General features: G+C 41.6%; 1 protein-coding gene across 2 annotated transcripts in view; it reads left to right on the forward strand.

Moving 5' to 3' along the window:
* Positions 1 to 1,112: 1,112 nt before the first annotated feature.
* The window catches only part of CFAP97 (cilia and flagella associated protein 97), a 34,611-nt gene continuing 20,654 nt past the window's right edge, over positions 1,113 to 15,069 (forward strand). The window contains exons 1-4 of one of the 2 annotated variants that reach the window (XM_072862663.1): positions 1,119 to 1,229; positions 10,561 to 10,619; positions 11,657 to 12,535; positions 12,625 to 12,696. In XM_072862663.1, coding sequence (XP_072718764.1) covers positions 10,598 to 10,619; positions 11,657 to 12,535; positions 12,625 to 12,696 — 973 coding nt within the window. In that variant the 5' untranslated portion in view covers positions 1,119 to 1,229; positions 10,561 to 10,597. Of the gene's footprint in view, positions 1,230 to 10,560; positions 10,620 to 11,656; positions 12,536 to 12,624; positions 12,697 to 15,069 lie in introns of both variants that reach the window. The other variant, XM_072862664.1, reaches the window with a different exon arrangement.

Genomic DNA, 15,069 nt, shown 5'->3' on the forward strand with positions numbered 1-15,069 from the left:
TTAAAATGGAGTGCCAGCACCTCAGCCTGGGGCACTATCATCTCAGTCTCAGGCACCATCACCTCAGCATGTGGCCCCATCACCTCAACATGGAGCACCATCACCTCAGCCTGGAGCCCCATTGCCTCAGTCTGGGGACCATCACCTCAACTAGGGGCACTATCACCTCAGCATGGGGTCCCATCGCCTCATCCCAGGGCACCATTGTCTCAACCCGGAGCCCCATCACCTCAACTTGGGGTACTATCACCTCAGCATGGGGCCCCGTCGCCTCAACCCAGGGCACCATCATCTCAACCCGGAGCCCCATCACCTCAACTTGGGACACTATCACCTCAGCATGCAGCCCCATCACCTCAACCTGGAGCACCACCAAGTCAACCTGAGGCACTATCACCTCAGCATGCAGCTGCATCACCTCAGCATGCAGCCTCGTCACCTCAACCTGGAGCACCACCAAGTCACCCTGAGGCACTATCACCTCAGCATGCAGCCCCATCACCTCAACCTGGAGCACCACCAAGTCAACCTGAGGCACTATCACCTCAGCATGCAGCCCCATCACCTCAACCTGGAGCACCACCAAGTCAACCTGAGGCACTATCACCTCAGCATGCAGCCCCATCACCTCAACCTGGAGCACCACCAAGTCAACCTGAGGCACTATCACCTCAGCATGCAGCTGCATCACCTCAGCATGCAGCCCCGTCACCTCAACCTGGAGCACCACCAAGTCACCCTGAGGCACTATCACCTCAGCATGCAGCCGCATCACCTCAACTTGGGGCACTATCACCTCAGCATGCAGCCGCATCACCTCAACCTGGAGCCCCACCAAGGCAACCTGAGGCACCATCACCTCAACCTGGAGCCCCATCACTTCAGCCTGGAGCCACATCACCTCAACCTGGGGACCATCACCTCAACTTGGGCCACTATCACCTCAGCATGGGGCGCCATCACCTCAGCGAGAGTCCCAGCTTTCTCCCCCGCTTCCTGCAGAGCCGACGGAGGCGGGAGGGAAGCGAACAGTCAGCGCCTGAGGGGGGCGGGACCGGTGGGAGGTCCCGGCCCCCGCCTCCCTTCCCGCCCCCTCAGGCACCGCCTTTCCCCGCCCGACGACGCGAGAAAGTGGCTCGGGCTGCGCAGGGGCCTGGCAACTAAACGGCGGCCGCAGCGCTGCGCGTTCCCCCTTCCCCTCCTCTCTCTTTCTCTCTCCTCCCGTGCGTGTGAGTATCCGCCCCGGTTGCCTGCGCCGTTACCACAACAAAGCCGGGGAGGGGGGAGACGGTGGCTGCTGCTTCTCGGCGGCTGCCAGCCCGGCCTGGCGGCAGCGGGGCTTCCGGTGCTCCGTCTCGGGGGTCGCCGGTGCCTCCTCCCCATGGAAGGTGCCCGGAGAGCGGGTGTGTGGCGGTTGAGGGCGGCGGGAGGGGGCGGTAGGCAATTTCCTCCCCCGCCTGTGGTAATTTTTGCTAGATCAAACAAGGTGGGAGACGTGTTTTGGTTTTTTATATATATATATATATATATATATATATATAAACATATATAATTTTAAATCATTATATAATTTATATTTTTATTATTTTTAAATTTGCTGTCTTTCTACTTGGGGTCTGCCTGAGCGACATGTATGTAGGTGTCTCCCAAGCACGTCGCGCGTGCTATATTTGGAGGGCTTCGGCTGGCATTGAGCCACCAGAGTTTTGTCATGCCGCCGTCAGATATATTTTATGCTCTGCTTCAGTGCTGTGCCTGCCCTTTCTGCTCCTCAGCGGGATTGGAAAAGAGGTGGGAGATTTTCTTCTGAGGCACCGGCCCTCATTGGCATCATGTGCATGCCATCCTTAAAGTTACTGGACTAGGAGGGATGTGTTGAAGCGATGCTCGAATAGAGTTTAGTGAAGTGTTTTGGTTGGGTGTAGTTAGTGGGAATTAAGTCTACTGAAATTATCGTTGTAAACAGCTTGCCTTGAGCGTGTTAAATCATAGCAAAAGTCACATCTCCGCAGTTTCCTCGGGACAATAGTGTTGTAACTCCCCCTGCCCTGCACAGGGCTGTGTTCTGCAGTAGCGGTTCCCAAGGTGGGGCCGTAGTTTGGAAAAATAACCAACCACTGAATCTCTTGGCCCCTGTGGATTTGTGTGGAAATCACAAAAGAGGTAACTGTAAATCCTGGGCCTTTCTTGGCTGTCATTTGTGCAGCCCCTGCAGCAGAGCAGAGTACTGAATTCATTCCAAAGCATCTCAGTGAGATGATACAACAAACAACAGCATATGTCATGCTCATGAACCTCTGTTTTTTCTGGAGTTTTCACAGCATGTTAGGGAAATTGTAATTTTAAAATACAGTTTAGCATGGCTTCTGGCACAACCGAATTTAAGGTCATGTAACTTCTATGCTTTGCTAAAGTTTTTCCCTTGCGGTTCAACACAATTTTTCAGAAGCTGGTCTTATTACAGTATGCAAATGTTTACACTTGTTCATTCTTACTATAAAACATATAAAAAGCATCTAGTGTTTGCATTTGGACATTTCTATATTCAAAAATTGTGTGCTTAAAATTTCTATGCAACATTCATAGAAACAGCAGGAAAACTATGTGGAATGGAATGAATATAACAGAAATAGCAGTGCTAAATTTCTTTTGTATCCCCGCTTTTGTCTGTTATGAGGTGCTCAATCTAGAGCATCAAGTGCATTGTGCACATTTTTGCTTCTGTGAAAAAATAGTTAATCTCTCTTTCTTGGATAGAAGGCAATCGCTGGAGTTGTCAATGGAGAGAGAACGAAGTTCCACAAAAAGTTAAATTCTTCAGAGGAGCTATTTGAAGACTAAAATGAAGTAATCATTACTAGAAAATTAGTCAATGGATGTTAGCTTAAGAATGGGTTTGTAAAATAATTGGCATTTTAAAATACGGTTTCCAAAAATTTGAGCTCAGCTTTTGGAGTGCTTCAAGCTCTCCCACCATTTTTTCCTGTTTGTTTTTGGGGTTTTGTTTGGTTTGGTTTTGGTTTTTTGGTTTTGGTTTTTGTTGTGGTACTGTGGACATTATTCCTTTGTATTTTCTCAGCCTAGATAATCCTTGAAATGGTATGAAGTGGAGACCAGAGAAAAGGAGAGAACAAGTAATTTGGGGACATTCTCTTCCTTTCTCTTCCTTTTCTTGGGACTTAAAGCTTTTATGACCTACTGGGATTTTTGTTCTGGTTTTGTGCTTGACCATGTTTAAAAGGATATTCAGAGGGTCCCATGTTTCTGCATAAGACTTACATGGGCTCAGAGGGCCATCAGGAATGCAGAGCCTCTTGAGGCTTTGAAAGTGCAATTAGCCACTTCCTTTAGAGATTTGACCCAGCAGCGCATACAGGTGTTTCTCTAAGGAGTATGTCAAAATTTGCAGGATAGGTGGCATAGGTGATAGGAGCATCTAGAGCTTTTTAAAGTCTGCCCAGTCAGGACTCGGGTGATTTATTACATAATAATATACCTGGAGCTTAGAGGTAAGAGCCTCAAAGTGAGCCGGCTCCTAGGTGAGCCTAGGTATCCCCTTAAATTAATGGGAGATAGGCAGACCATTATTATGATGGATGTACCTTAGTGCTTCCACAAGAGCTGCTTTTTAAAGCTTTTTCATTCTTTGCTTCCTGGTCCTATGCTCAACCAAGACTGATGATAGTAAGGGTCGAAAACATAACCTACATTCCTTGGCTAAGTTTTTTTCCCATCCAACAATCTCAACGGATGTTTAAGTCACAATACAATGATGGGTATTTGTCATTCTTGAAGCGTTTCATTGCAATAACATGATAAACGTTGGAACTCCAGGAAACTCATATTATGTTGAATTTAAAAGAGCGCTCTATATTTCAGCATTTTATTTGCTTTTCCATACTGATATTTCTCATCTGAAGAAATGAACAAGTCATAAAAAGATAATGCAAGAGAGGATTGCAAGAGGCCTTTACCTCATTTGCCCCCTACACACATTCTGAGGAAACATAAATATACTTGGACTATTCCTAAGTGATACTTGTTTAAGCTGTTCTTTCTATACTGATTTAGTGACTGAATTTCTGTACTTACCCCTGCTCATCTGTACTAGACAGTGCTTGTTCCTCTTAGATAGAAATATATTCACTGAAAATTAAAAGAATTGCATTTTATTTTCAGTGGCTGTGGAGAATGTGATCATTGTCTCTGTAAAACTGTATGTGTATTTTCCAAACTGTGATAATAGGTGTCATCTTGTGGTCACAAAACTCACATCTATTTGGTCTGTGTGGAAGTACATCTATGCAAAGTGCTGAGGGAAATGCTGATGACATACCTACTTGTGCAGTCAGGTCACTAAGCATACTAAATCCGTAACATCAGAAGCATGAACAAACTTCTAGTTCAGTGAGCATTTCTGTTGTCGGAGACAGTTCATGTCTTGTGCCACTTGGTAAGGATGGCCTGGTATTCTGGAGTATGCTGTGATTTATCTGCTGCTGAACTCTGTCAATAGCTTGTGAAATGGTATAGTTGCTTCCTTCGTGGTCCCGCCATCTATTTCAGGACTGGCACAGAGGCAAATCCAGAATATGCCAAGGTTAAGTGGCATGTGCACAGTATAGATGGTCAGCTCTTGGATGAAAGTTTCAATGCTCTTGAACTCTATTATGGCTTTATTTTTGAGGTCTGTCTTCCCAACAGTAGCAGAAGGGCATCTGTAGATTCTAAACATTTCTGGGCCATACCTCTATTGCATGCAATGGATGAGACAGGAGCGCAGACTGAACACAACTGGTCTGTTACAAGGTGAGAGTAGGGGGAAAGCTACTGTACAAATATTGATGAAAGAATTGTTGTGTCTCATTTACTTTTGAACTGTGATGAAAGAAGGGTTTTATGCCTCCATGTAGTTTCAAGCGAGGAATGATCAATGGTGGTTTGAGAGCTTGAAGATGTACACAGAGACCTTTGCTGAGGTCTGGGCCACCCTTGGGCTATACTTTTTGAGACAGTTGACCAACATGGAAGCATTGCTTACATGAAGTGGGAGAAGTGGTGCATCCGCTGTCATTTGGAAGATGGCAATACCTGACTCCCAACAGTCTGCAGCAGCTGCTTGGATTAGTCTCGGCAGATCCCAAGGGATCTGATGTTTGAGTGGTGTGCTTGGAGCTTAAGGAAGGCCCACACAGGTAATCCCCCGACTGGCGCACCAGGGCAGCGGCACATGTAACTCCAGCCTTTATGTGGCAGACATGCTAAAGTTTTGCTTTAATAAGAGGAATTGTTTTTCTTTTTCCTGCATGCCATTGTGGACTACTGTGCAGATTCACCACCTTCAGTTGCGGATAGCCTAGTTGGATACATGTTGTCCCAATATTTAAATCTTTATACTGGTCAGAAATACTCTTCATAGATATGCACCAGTACAGCAGGAGCAAGAAAACTCAGCTTCCTTTTACCTTGCTCTTCACCCTCAATACCTGGCAGTAGAGTCTGTCCTTTTCTGGACTTTTTGTACCTGTGTACAAATAACATTTTCTGTCTGCCTATGTTATCGAAAGACTGTGGCTATGGGTCACTTCTGGGAAGGGTCAATGCCAGTGACCAGTTTCCTCCTAGCATCTTGCTGCCTTTTGGTCCCTGAGGTAGCTGGAGGTGGGACTCTTCCAGGTAGTGAGAAACCGTGTATGGCAGTAGGCCCATGAGATTTTTGATGTGGGTGGCATCACTTATGCTTGTAGAGATGGAGGGCCTTATGAAGGAAATCCTTCCAGAAACTGCTGATACTTTTTTCAAACAACATATGATTTGTCATCTTTATTTTTTATTTTGATTGTAAGCTGCTTCTGTTCCCTCTGGGTTTGGAGGGTTGCTGGTCATTTTCTTGGGATTCTGAGTAGCCGTGGCCTGTTTAGACAGGCCTGATGGGCATCATCACTCCCATCATTTAACTTCAGTAGTCTCTGACCCAGCCTTGCTGCTCATGAAGTCACAAGGTGACCTTTGCTGAAGAACAAACATTTAATGTGTGTGTATGAGTGAAGTCCTGGAGCTACAGATCCACACCTCTCAGCATAACGCATTGCAGCTTTTCGTAGTCGGGGAGTGGCTTGGTTTTGGCTCAAGAGGAACTACTCTTTCTTTCCCCCCTCCCCTCTCTTTTTTTTTTTTCTTTTTTTTCCCCTCCCTTGTACCTTAACTTGAAAGCCTTTGCCCTGCAGTCATCTAGGGTTCTCTGGTGGTCATGTGCTTTCATTTGCTCTAACAGATGATGGCAATTGACTCTGTTCCGGGACTTTCTCATGCCCATTTGCTGAACTGAAATCCTTGCTTGTAATAGCCAGGAGACTCGGGGCTTTCTGTTGGAATCCTTTTAAAAGGACTCCAAAGTACTTTGGAGCATCTCCAGTGGGCCTATGTCTGTTTGGGGACAGAACTGCTGTTCTGAGGGCTAACCTGTCATAGGTTTGGGAGTTACTAAACTATATCTTGCAGCATACAGGGAAAAATCTTTTCCTTTTTGTCCAGCAGAGAGAACTAGGGCAAAAACCAAATCAAAACAATCAAAGAAAACAAACAAAAAAACCCAAGAAAAAAAAGCGGAGGAAAAAGGGCTGGGTATATTGACCCCATAGATTTGAAGTAGCAGGTCTTCCCTCCTTCCTCTTCTCTAGCTAGGAGAGAGAAGAAGACAGTGAAAGGCATGAGAGAGACAGCTGAGAATCAGCTGGACAAGTGGTTTTGGATGCACTGGAAACAATGGTAGTTCTGATCTGGTCTGCAAGGGACAAATGGTGGATCCATGGCCTGTTCAGATTACTCAGTTCAGGCGCAAGCCTACTACTGTCTCATGAGCCAACAGCAAGAAGTTTGTCATGAATCAGCAGTAAATATGTAGGTTGTAATCTGAGCAAAGGGATTCACCCCCACGTAGTTATGTCTAGGTGGTTGATCAGCAGCAACTTGGTTACCTGTAGCTGGACAGAGCCAGCTTTTTCTTCAAGGTGCACCACGAAAGGATAGAAGCAATAGTTGCAAGGGAAATTCTGATTTAAAGAAAAAAAATTCACAGTGAGGGTTGTTAAGCACTGGAGCAGATGCCCACATAGGACTTGAAGTGTTCATCCTTGGAGTTGTTGAAAACTTGGCTGGACAAGGCCTTGAGCATAACTAGATCCAACTTTGAAGCTGACCCTGCTTTGAGCAGTGGACTGGACTGGATAATGTCCAGAGGATCCCTTCCAACCTAAATTATTCTATGATTCTAATTCCAGCTCCTGTCTGCTTTGTGGTGTTTTGCAGAGGAACTTGCCTGTGCCTCAACCAGCCCTTTCATCTCGGGGTGTAGGAACAGGTCCAGTGCAGCACGTATAACTGTGGAGGAGCAGAGCTTGGATAGATTTGTAGTGTTGGAGTTTATTCTGAGCTGGGGTTGAGGCCTTGTGTTTTGTAGATTGGTTATGAACCCATCATGGTTTGGATTGGGGAAATTGGTACCCAAGTTTGGAGACCATATGGTGTGCAGAACAGCTGTAGCAGGTATTGTGCTCTAAGCTTGGAAAATTAGAATATCTGCTAAACAGGCTGGTTGTCTCATTCATTGGGGGTTGCCCTCAAGGGAAATAGTTTCCTGAGAGATATATTTCCTCCTTTGTATGCTTTGTTGTTTCTTAGTAGTAAAAATGAAAGCTTTAATTAAAGAGGAGGTAGGTAGGGCTGGGTATGTGTGGTTTGTCACATGGCTGGAAGCCGCTGCACTAGTTGATCTTTACCACTGTTGGTTGTATCTGAGAACAAACTAAGTTTTGGGTTAGTCTGTTTTACAGGTTTTAAGACTTATGTTTCCCTGTGTTTCCCCTCTTTTAAACTAAACAAACCCTCAGAAGTTGGACTTTTCCAGTTGTCTTAATTTTTATTGCTCTCTTCCAGACATTTTCACATTCATCTTTTTTTTTTTTTTAAAGCCTCAGCCAAAAATGAGGAAGGGAGGAGAAGGAGGGGGCTGGGGTTTGAACTAGTGTGTTTTTACATGGTAACTTGTTTAATGATTGTTGTTTTTGAAAATGGTAGTCAGATTATATGTTTAGCATTTTTACCCTCTCTCAAGTTCACCATATAAAGAGGTGATTTGACAGTCAGCAGGTTTAAGGGGGCAGGATCCCTGACGGAGGGGCAATAATGAGTAAAGAGGGTCAGAGGATTTTGGAGTGTCCTAAAGAACATCTGCAATTAATAGTATAAATCTTTTAATTACAACATTTTAACCTTCCAGCCCCTTAGCTCTCAAACACTTGTTTCTGCTCTCTGAGATCAGGAGGGTAGGTCCCTGTTCTGAAGAGCTAGAAATTTCCAGCTGAAAGGAGAGGTGCCATCTGTGGGAGCACTAATTGTGCAGGCTGGGAGAAGGTTGCCTGCTTGGTTACTTCCTTCAGTATCAATTATACTTACAAAGCAAAATTAATAACCCTAAACCAGAAGGTGCCTTATTGGAGCCGAATACAACATTATTATTGCTTCTGATCCTTTACATATATGTTTGTTAATACATCCTAAGATGATGTCTGTTCCTTTTTGTTCCAGGAAACATATTGTTGACTCATCTTGAGTGTACTATAGCTGTGCTGTATTATGGCCTTTGTGGTGAGGCACAGTATGCACACAGTAATGTCAGAAATTTCTGATTCAGCCCACAGCGTGCTTAAGGAGCTTGTTTTCCACTTTTATTAATTACCAGAATCTTAAGACATCCTGAAAGCACTTAGGGCCTTCAGAGGATGTATAGCATACAAATTCAGTGTGGTGTTCTGTGTACTAGGAATTTGTATGTTACTAGATAGAAAAAGAAAAAAAGGCTTATCTCTCTGTAGGAACCATCCTCTTCCTTGATGATGAAAGTAGAATGCTTAAAAGAAAGTTGATCACTGCTTGTACTTTAATGTTGATTTTTTATTTTTTTCTGTGATTTATTTCAGTGCTGTCTGATGCATGTATTTCAGATGGTCTGCGTTTAAAAAAGTGAAAGATTGATTGGATAGCTTTAAGGTTTAACCAAGGTTAAAAATGTTATCAAACAATGTTATCAGAAGGCAGTATATGTTCAAACACAAAACCCCATCTAAATCTGTATTATCCTAATTCTATTATTATCCTAATTCTAGGATAACCCATTTTAAAGCAGGTACTTGCATGTCCCTATATGGGTACATGAGAGTGAGGAGCTGATGTGTGCTATATCACTTTTTATGTACTATCCTACCTTTGTATAAGATACTTTATATTGCACCCATACCTAAAGGCCTGCTATTAGGCATTACCTACAAAAATATTTCAGGTGGTGCTGTAGTTGGCAGGTTTGCAGTTGAGAGGGGAAAAACACTCGATACTTTTAGCATGAATAATGTCTTGATCTTTGTTTAACATGGAAGATGATGTCAAAATGCTGCTTGTCCTTTGGGCAGTGCAGCAGCAGGCAGTGGTTGGCCTGTACAGGACCTAAGTGGTCTTTGCTCTTGCAGTGTCTGGCTGGTGAGAATATGAATGTAGTCTTGGTAGGCAATCAGATGCTCAGTGCATCAACCTCTTGACGAGAAAGTGTGGGTCCCTACTGCCCCGACTGCCAGACTGCATGTTCTCCTTGGCTGCTTGGCCACTGCTTTCTGCTCTTAAATGTGTCAAGCTTGGTGTTTACAGGTGAAGGGATTAAAAAGTGGTATAAACTAGGAGGAACTGCAGTGAGGAAGAGACAAATAGAAATGGATGTGCTTGGTTGGGGTAATGGGTGGGTGTTACAGTTACAAGAAATAGGGAGAGGCAGGCAGAGAATTACACGGGGAGAGGAAATATTACAGTAAAAAAAGATCTGACAAATAATTAATGGCCAACCTGCTCACTTGAGTTGATCATATTTGTGTTAGAGGGTTTAATGGCAGAAAGCCACAGAAAACATATATATTTTTTTAAATAAATATGGTGGTCATTAGAATTAGCAGTTAATGATAAGTATTTGATTCTAATGAAGGTTTTCTTGGGATTTCAGAATATCACTTGTTGATTCTGTATTTTAACAATTGATAATGTAGCAGAACTCTGTACTTCTCACAGGAATAAAATTACATTCTGCCCTGTATATAAAGGGGTGTGAGTGTGTCTGTGTGTGTATGCACAGCCAATTTAGTAATTTAGGCATGGTTTATCAGCAAAATTGCTTCTTCTGTATTACTTCTTGGCAAATTCCAGCTCCCTTAAAGACATTCTAGATGCATGAGGGGAAATACCATCTCATACCAAAAATACCATCTCTTCAGCTATTTCCTCTTGTTTGTTTTTAATGGAAACTACAAAATTAATTAATGTTTAGTTTGTGAATGATTAAGAGCATCAGTGAGAGAAATTGATCAGCGCAGCATGTCTGTTTTCCATTAAGATGAAGGCTAAAGTCTTTAGGGGATTGTGCCAGAAAAGTGGAAGGAGCATTTGGCAGTGAAATGACTGGTGTTATGACTGCTACTCCTTCGGCAGAGTCAGACTGCTAAACTGCATTTCTCCTGGTAACAGTGGTTGCTGTCCATGAATCAGTTGTGGCTCAGTCTTCATGGAAAACAGTCCACTGGCAGGTAAGCTATTCCTAAGTCATGCAGAGTGAGAAGATGTCCTTGGCTGGTGCTAATGGTGGAAAGGAGTGTACGGGCTCCTTGCTATCTTTTATCACCTTTTGCCACCTCTACGCTGCCCTTTTACCACCGTCTTGAGTTAAAGCCCATCCTCACTTAAGAGATTGTGTTCAGAAAAGAGACATCTGAGAAGTCGTGGTGTGACCACGTATTATATTATAGCCGATGAGATAGTTTAGTCTCCTTTGCAAGAGTAGTGTTACATAAACTAAAAATACATGGATGCATGCATTACAGTCAACAAAATTTTATATTTCAAGCTGTACTTGTTGGTCTGCATCTAGTGTCATGCCTGGAGCACACCTTTAAAGGTTAGTTTCATCTGAAAGAATCACTCACTGTAGTGTGCAGTGTGAGTTAGAGGACTGTCAAGAAAAGCAGGCTCCTGATCCAAACTAAAGCATTAACACTGACACGCCCTACATCTCTTACAACTTAACCTATAGAGCTATGGATCTTTTGGTGTAAACTGAAATTGCTCCTACTTTAAGTGCTGAAAGTCTACAGTTTGAATGGCTTGAATGTTTGAATGGCAGCCAAGATGATGACCACCACATACAAACAAGGTTTTTAATATAAAATCCAAACTAATGATGGCTCATTGGTGGCTGTAGCTTAAAATGGCTCTAGCTTAAAGGAACAAAATGAGACACTTCAATTGCTTGTTTGTCATAGTTAAGACTCTTTAGCCACTAACAGTGTTTGACTAATCTCCTTAGGAGTAAAAGTTTTGAAATCGTGGTGGGTTTTGTTGGCTTGAAGTAAAGCTTTTCGGTCTAACATGTAAGCTGTGTACAATAAGGTGGCACTAAATTTCTTTATAGAACTTACTATGGAGTTGTCTGTAGCAACATAACATAATTAATTGCAGAATTATAAATTACTAGAGCTAAAAGAGTAAAGAACAAAACTATTATACTAAAAGTGTACTTGGATCTGTTTTTATGCTAACCTTTGGAAACCTTTTCTGATGGTTGCAGGCAGCACTTCATATTTCAGTATGGACCGGTTTGAAGATGTATCAGATGGTGAAGTGGATCACGCTTTCTTTGACAGTGATTTTGAGGAAGAGAAAAAGAAAGCTGAAAAAAATGGTGAATGTATAGAGAAAGGAAGTACAAAGGCAGCTCTTGCAGACCCTGATTTGGTTTCTAATTCAAAGGATGCAAAGTGTTGCGAGGAGGAAAGTGAAGAAAAGCAGAAAGATTTGCGGAAGGATCAGTCCCTAGAAAATAGCACAGATCAGCTTGGAGATGCTTCATCGTTGTCACTTTCTCCAGTTGTGGTGAATGCAGGTGCATCTGGAGCAACATCTGCAGCAAGTAGAGGAACACAGGAGAATGTTCCTGCTGGAATCCCCAAAATAGTTAAAGAAGGTGAAGAAGATTATTATACAGATGAAGAAGATAGTAGTGATGATGGCAAAAAACAGAAGGTTAGACCAAAGTCAGCTAAGCAGTCAAACAACGTAAAAAAGGCTAGCAAAAAATATACTAATATCAGCTCCTCTTCCTCTTCCTCCTCCTCTTCCTCCTCGTCCTCGTCCTCAAGCTCAGATACAGATTGTTCTGATACAGATTCCGACAGCTGTTTATCAGATTCATCTCATTGTTCCTCAAAGAGGAATGCTTGTAGGAACACTCTTCTGTCTCCAAAACAAAAATTCAAGTCAGCAATGAAATTAGCAGAAGGAAAACCAAAGCTCGGTGACTACTTGGAGGAGTCTGAAGACACAGTGACTGACGTAACACCTCTGTCAACTCCAGACATCAGTCCTATCCAGTCTTTTGAACTTGCAGCATCAAATGATAAGAAATTAAAAATAAAAAGACAGGAAAATGTGAACCAAGAATTATATGGTAATTTTGAAGAATTTAAGTACAACACAAAATTTGCAAAACCTACAGGGCTGGGAAATCCAATCTTATATCTGTATTTTTTTCATTAGATTCCGAGTTTGATCACAGATATAGTCGAAAAGTCCTGCATGATGCCATGGACCTGAATCAGCTTTTGAAAGGTGACTTTTAAATTTTCTTTTTACAAACACTGACATCTGTACATTGTTGAGAACAACAGAGTTCTGATAGAAGAGAATGAGGTTTTAATGTGCCCCATGTATTTTTAAAACTGGTTCGTGATTAAGCTGTGTTGATCTAATTCTTTGCATTCTTATGTATGTAAATAGTACTGATTCTACAGTGGAAAGAAGCAGCGTGTGTATGAGCATATACCTAGAAGTAAGATATACAGACAGGGCGAATCTCTAAATAAGATTTGATATATTAACAAATTGAATAATAAAACTGCACATGCATTTTGAGAAATCAAGGTTTACTGGACTATGCCACAATTTGCTATCTAAATTAAAACACCAACCTTTCTGATTAAATGGTGGGTTATCGACCTTCAAAATTGAAAGGCAGTCCAAAACTACATTGCATATTCATGTATTTAAAATTCTGGTACCTCTTTGATAATGAAATGGAATTATTTGAAATTCTTTTTTTGAACTAAGTGTCTGCCTCCCAAAATACCATAAAGTTGAGTAAACGTATTTTAAAGAGAAAAATAACAGATAATCTTTACTAAAACTTGAGCGGTTGCTTCTTGCCAATAGATTTAATAAATCTTAATAATGAAGTCTGAGAAAGAGAACTTGGTATCTCTTTCACTGCATTCATTGCAAAACTTCATTGTATGGGGTGAGAATGCACTGGATGATCTCATGTGGATATTTTAAGGTCTACACAGTGCTTTTGTGCTTGTTTTCATGGCCCAGATTTTTCAGTAGTAAAAATCTATAAAATAAAAGAGGCTTGGCTCAAGAAATCTGCTGATCTCAGGTGAGGAAGGCTTCTTACAGTCTACGTCTGGTACATTTCAACCCAAGTTTGCTGTATTGAGATAGATATGGCATGACTAAACCTGTATGTGTCATCTTTCTTCACTTTGTACCTTGCCAGACTGAGCCTATAGTGAGTAAGGATTCAAAATATATTGTATACGTCATTTAACTTTCCTATGAGTAGAAATGAGGATTTTACTTGTATGGAAATTCTTCTGGTGGTAAGAAAAGCAGAGCTAGCCATCAAGAAAACCATCTCATCTCTGACAGTCCTTGTGCTCTAGCAACTCTTTCATACTAGAAACAGCTCCAACCACTTGTCAAAACATGTTGTTAGAAGAGTTGTTGCTAGGCAATTGAAATTATGATGTCCTACATCTTTATTTGTTCCCTGATAGCAAGAAGCCATTTAATAACTCGTGATTATGGAAGGATTCATCTCATCTCTAAAACAAATGGGTATTATAGCTCAGAATAAGTATTCTCAGAGATTAATCTCTTTTGGGAAGGGGGGGGGAGTTTTTTTCCCAAAACTGAAAAACAATTCTAAATAACAATAATAAAGATTGAGTAATGAGAAGTAGAATTCATATAGTCTGGCAGCTAATGTTCCTGATTAACATGCATATTACACCCCAGTGCCTTTCTAAATTGGCAAGCGTAGCATAGCTTAATTACTTTGGGTATTTTGCAGTTTAAATGGGGCAGGATTATAAATGGTAGAAAGTAACTAGTCTGGGAAAATAGGAGCTAATCTTATTCTGAGTTATTGCTTCCAGGTTTTTCTGTACTCATTTAAAAAAAAAAAATAAAATGCAAATCATTTCCCCCTCCCCAGTCTGCATGAAATATTCATCAGAACTGCATAGGCATGAACATTGCTTCAAGTGAGAACAGTATAAGCCCAGACCTGAGTGCATGAAAGAGTATTTAAATGATCATCGGGATGTCTCAGATTTGGTTTTAAAGTATAATATTCTTCCAGTAATCTATACTGATGAAGCATTTTGTTTAAAATTTTCAACAAATATGCTTGTAATACAGCTGGGCCTAAGCATTTACAGTAGTTATGTGAGTTTAATTTCTCAAGGTCCCCAGAAATTTGCAGAATTTCAGTGTGATCTGTTACCGTGTTGTTTCTAGGGGGCGTGCAGTAATTCATTTTGTACAATTCTATGCATTGGTAATGTGAACATTTGGGAAGACTTGAGTCTTTTGTATTAAAAAAGAATCACAAGAACAAAGAAAGGGAAGAAATCTGTTAAAAGCACATGGTGTTCAAAGAACAAGTTTTGGACTAGAACAAGAGTCTGGTTATTGAGCAGCGAGGTAGTTTGTGTATCTTAAAATAGAATTCATTTGAAGCATTTAGAAAAAATGTTGCCATTAAATTAAAAAGGAGTTGAAATAGTTTTTCCTCTATATTATATGCCATTGATACATATTTGTGCTCATATTGCAAACTATTCATTTTTGTAAGCATTTTTAAAAAATCGTATTTAGATAAAAAAATTTATCATGCCCTTACATCTCCTAAAGCTGTGC

The sequence above is a fragment of the Ciconia boyciana genome, chromosome 5 (genome assembly GCF_034638445.1).
Source record: "Ciconia boyciana chromosome 5, ASM3463844v1, whole genome shotgun sequence".
NCBI classification, from domain to species: domain Eukaryota; kingdom Metazoa; phylum Chordata; class Aves; order Ciconiiformes; family Ciconiidae; genus Ciconia; species Ciconia boyciana.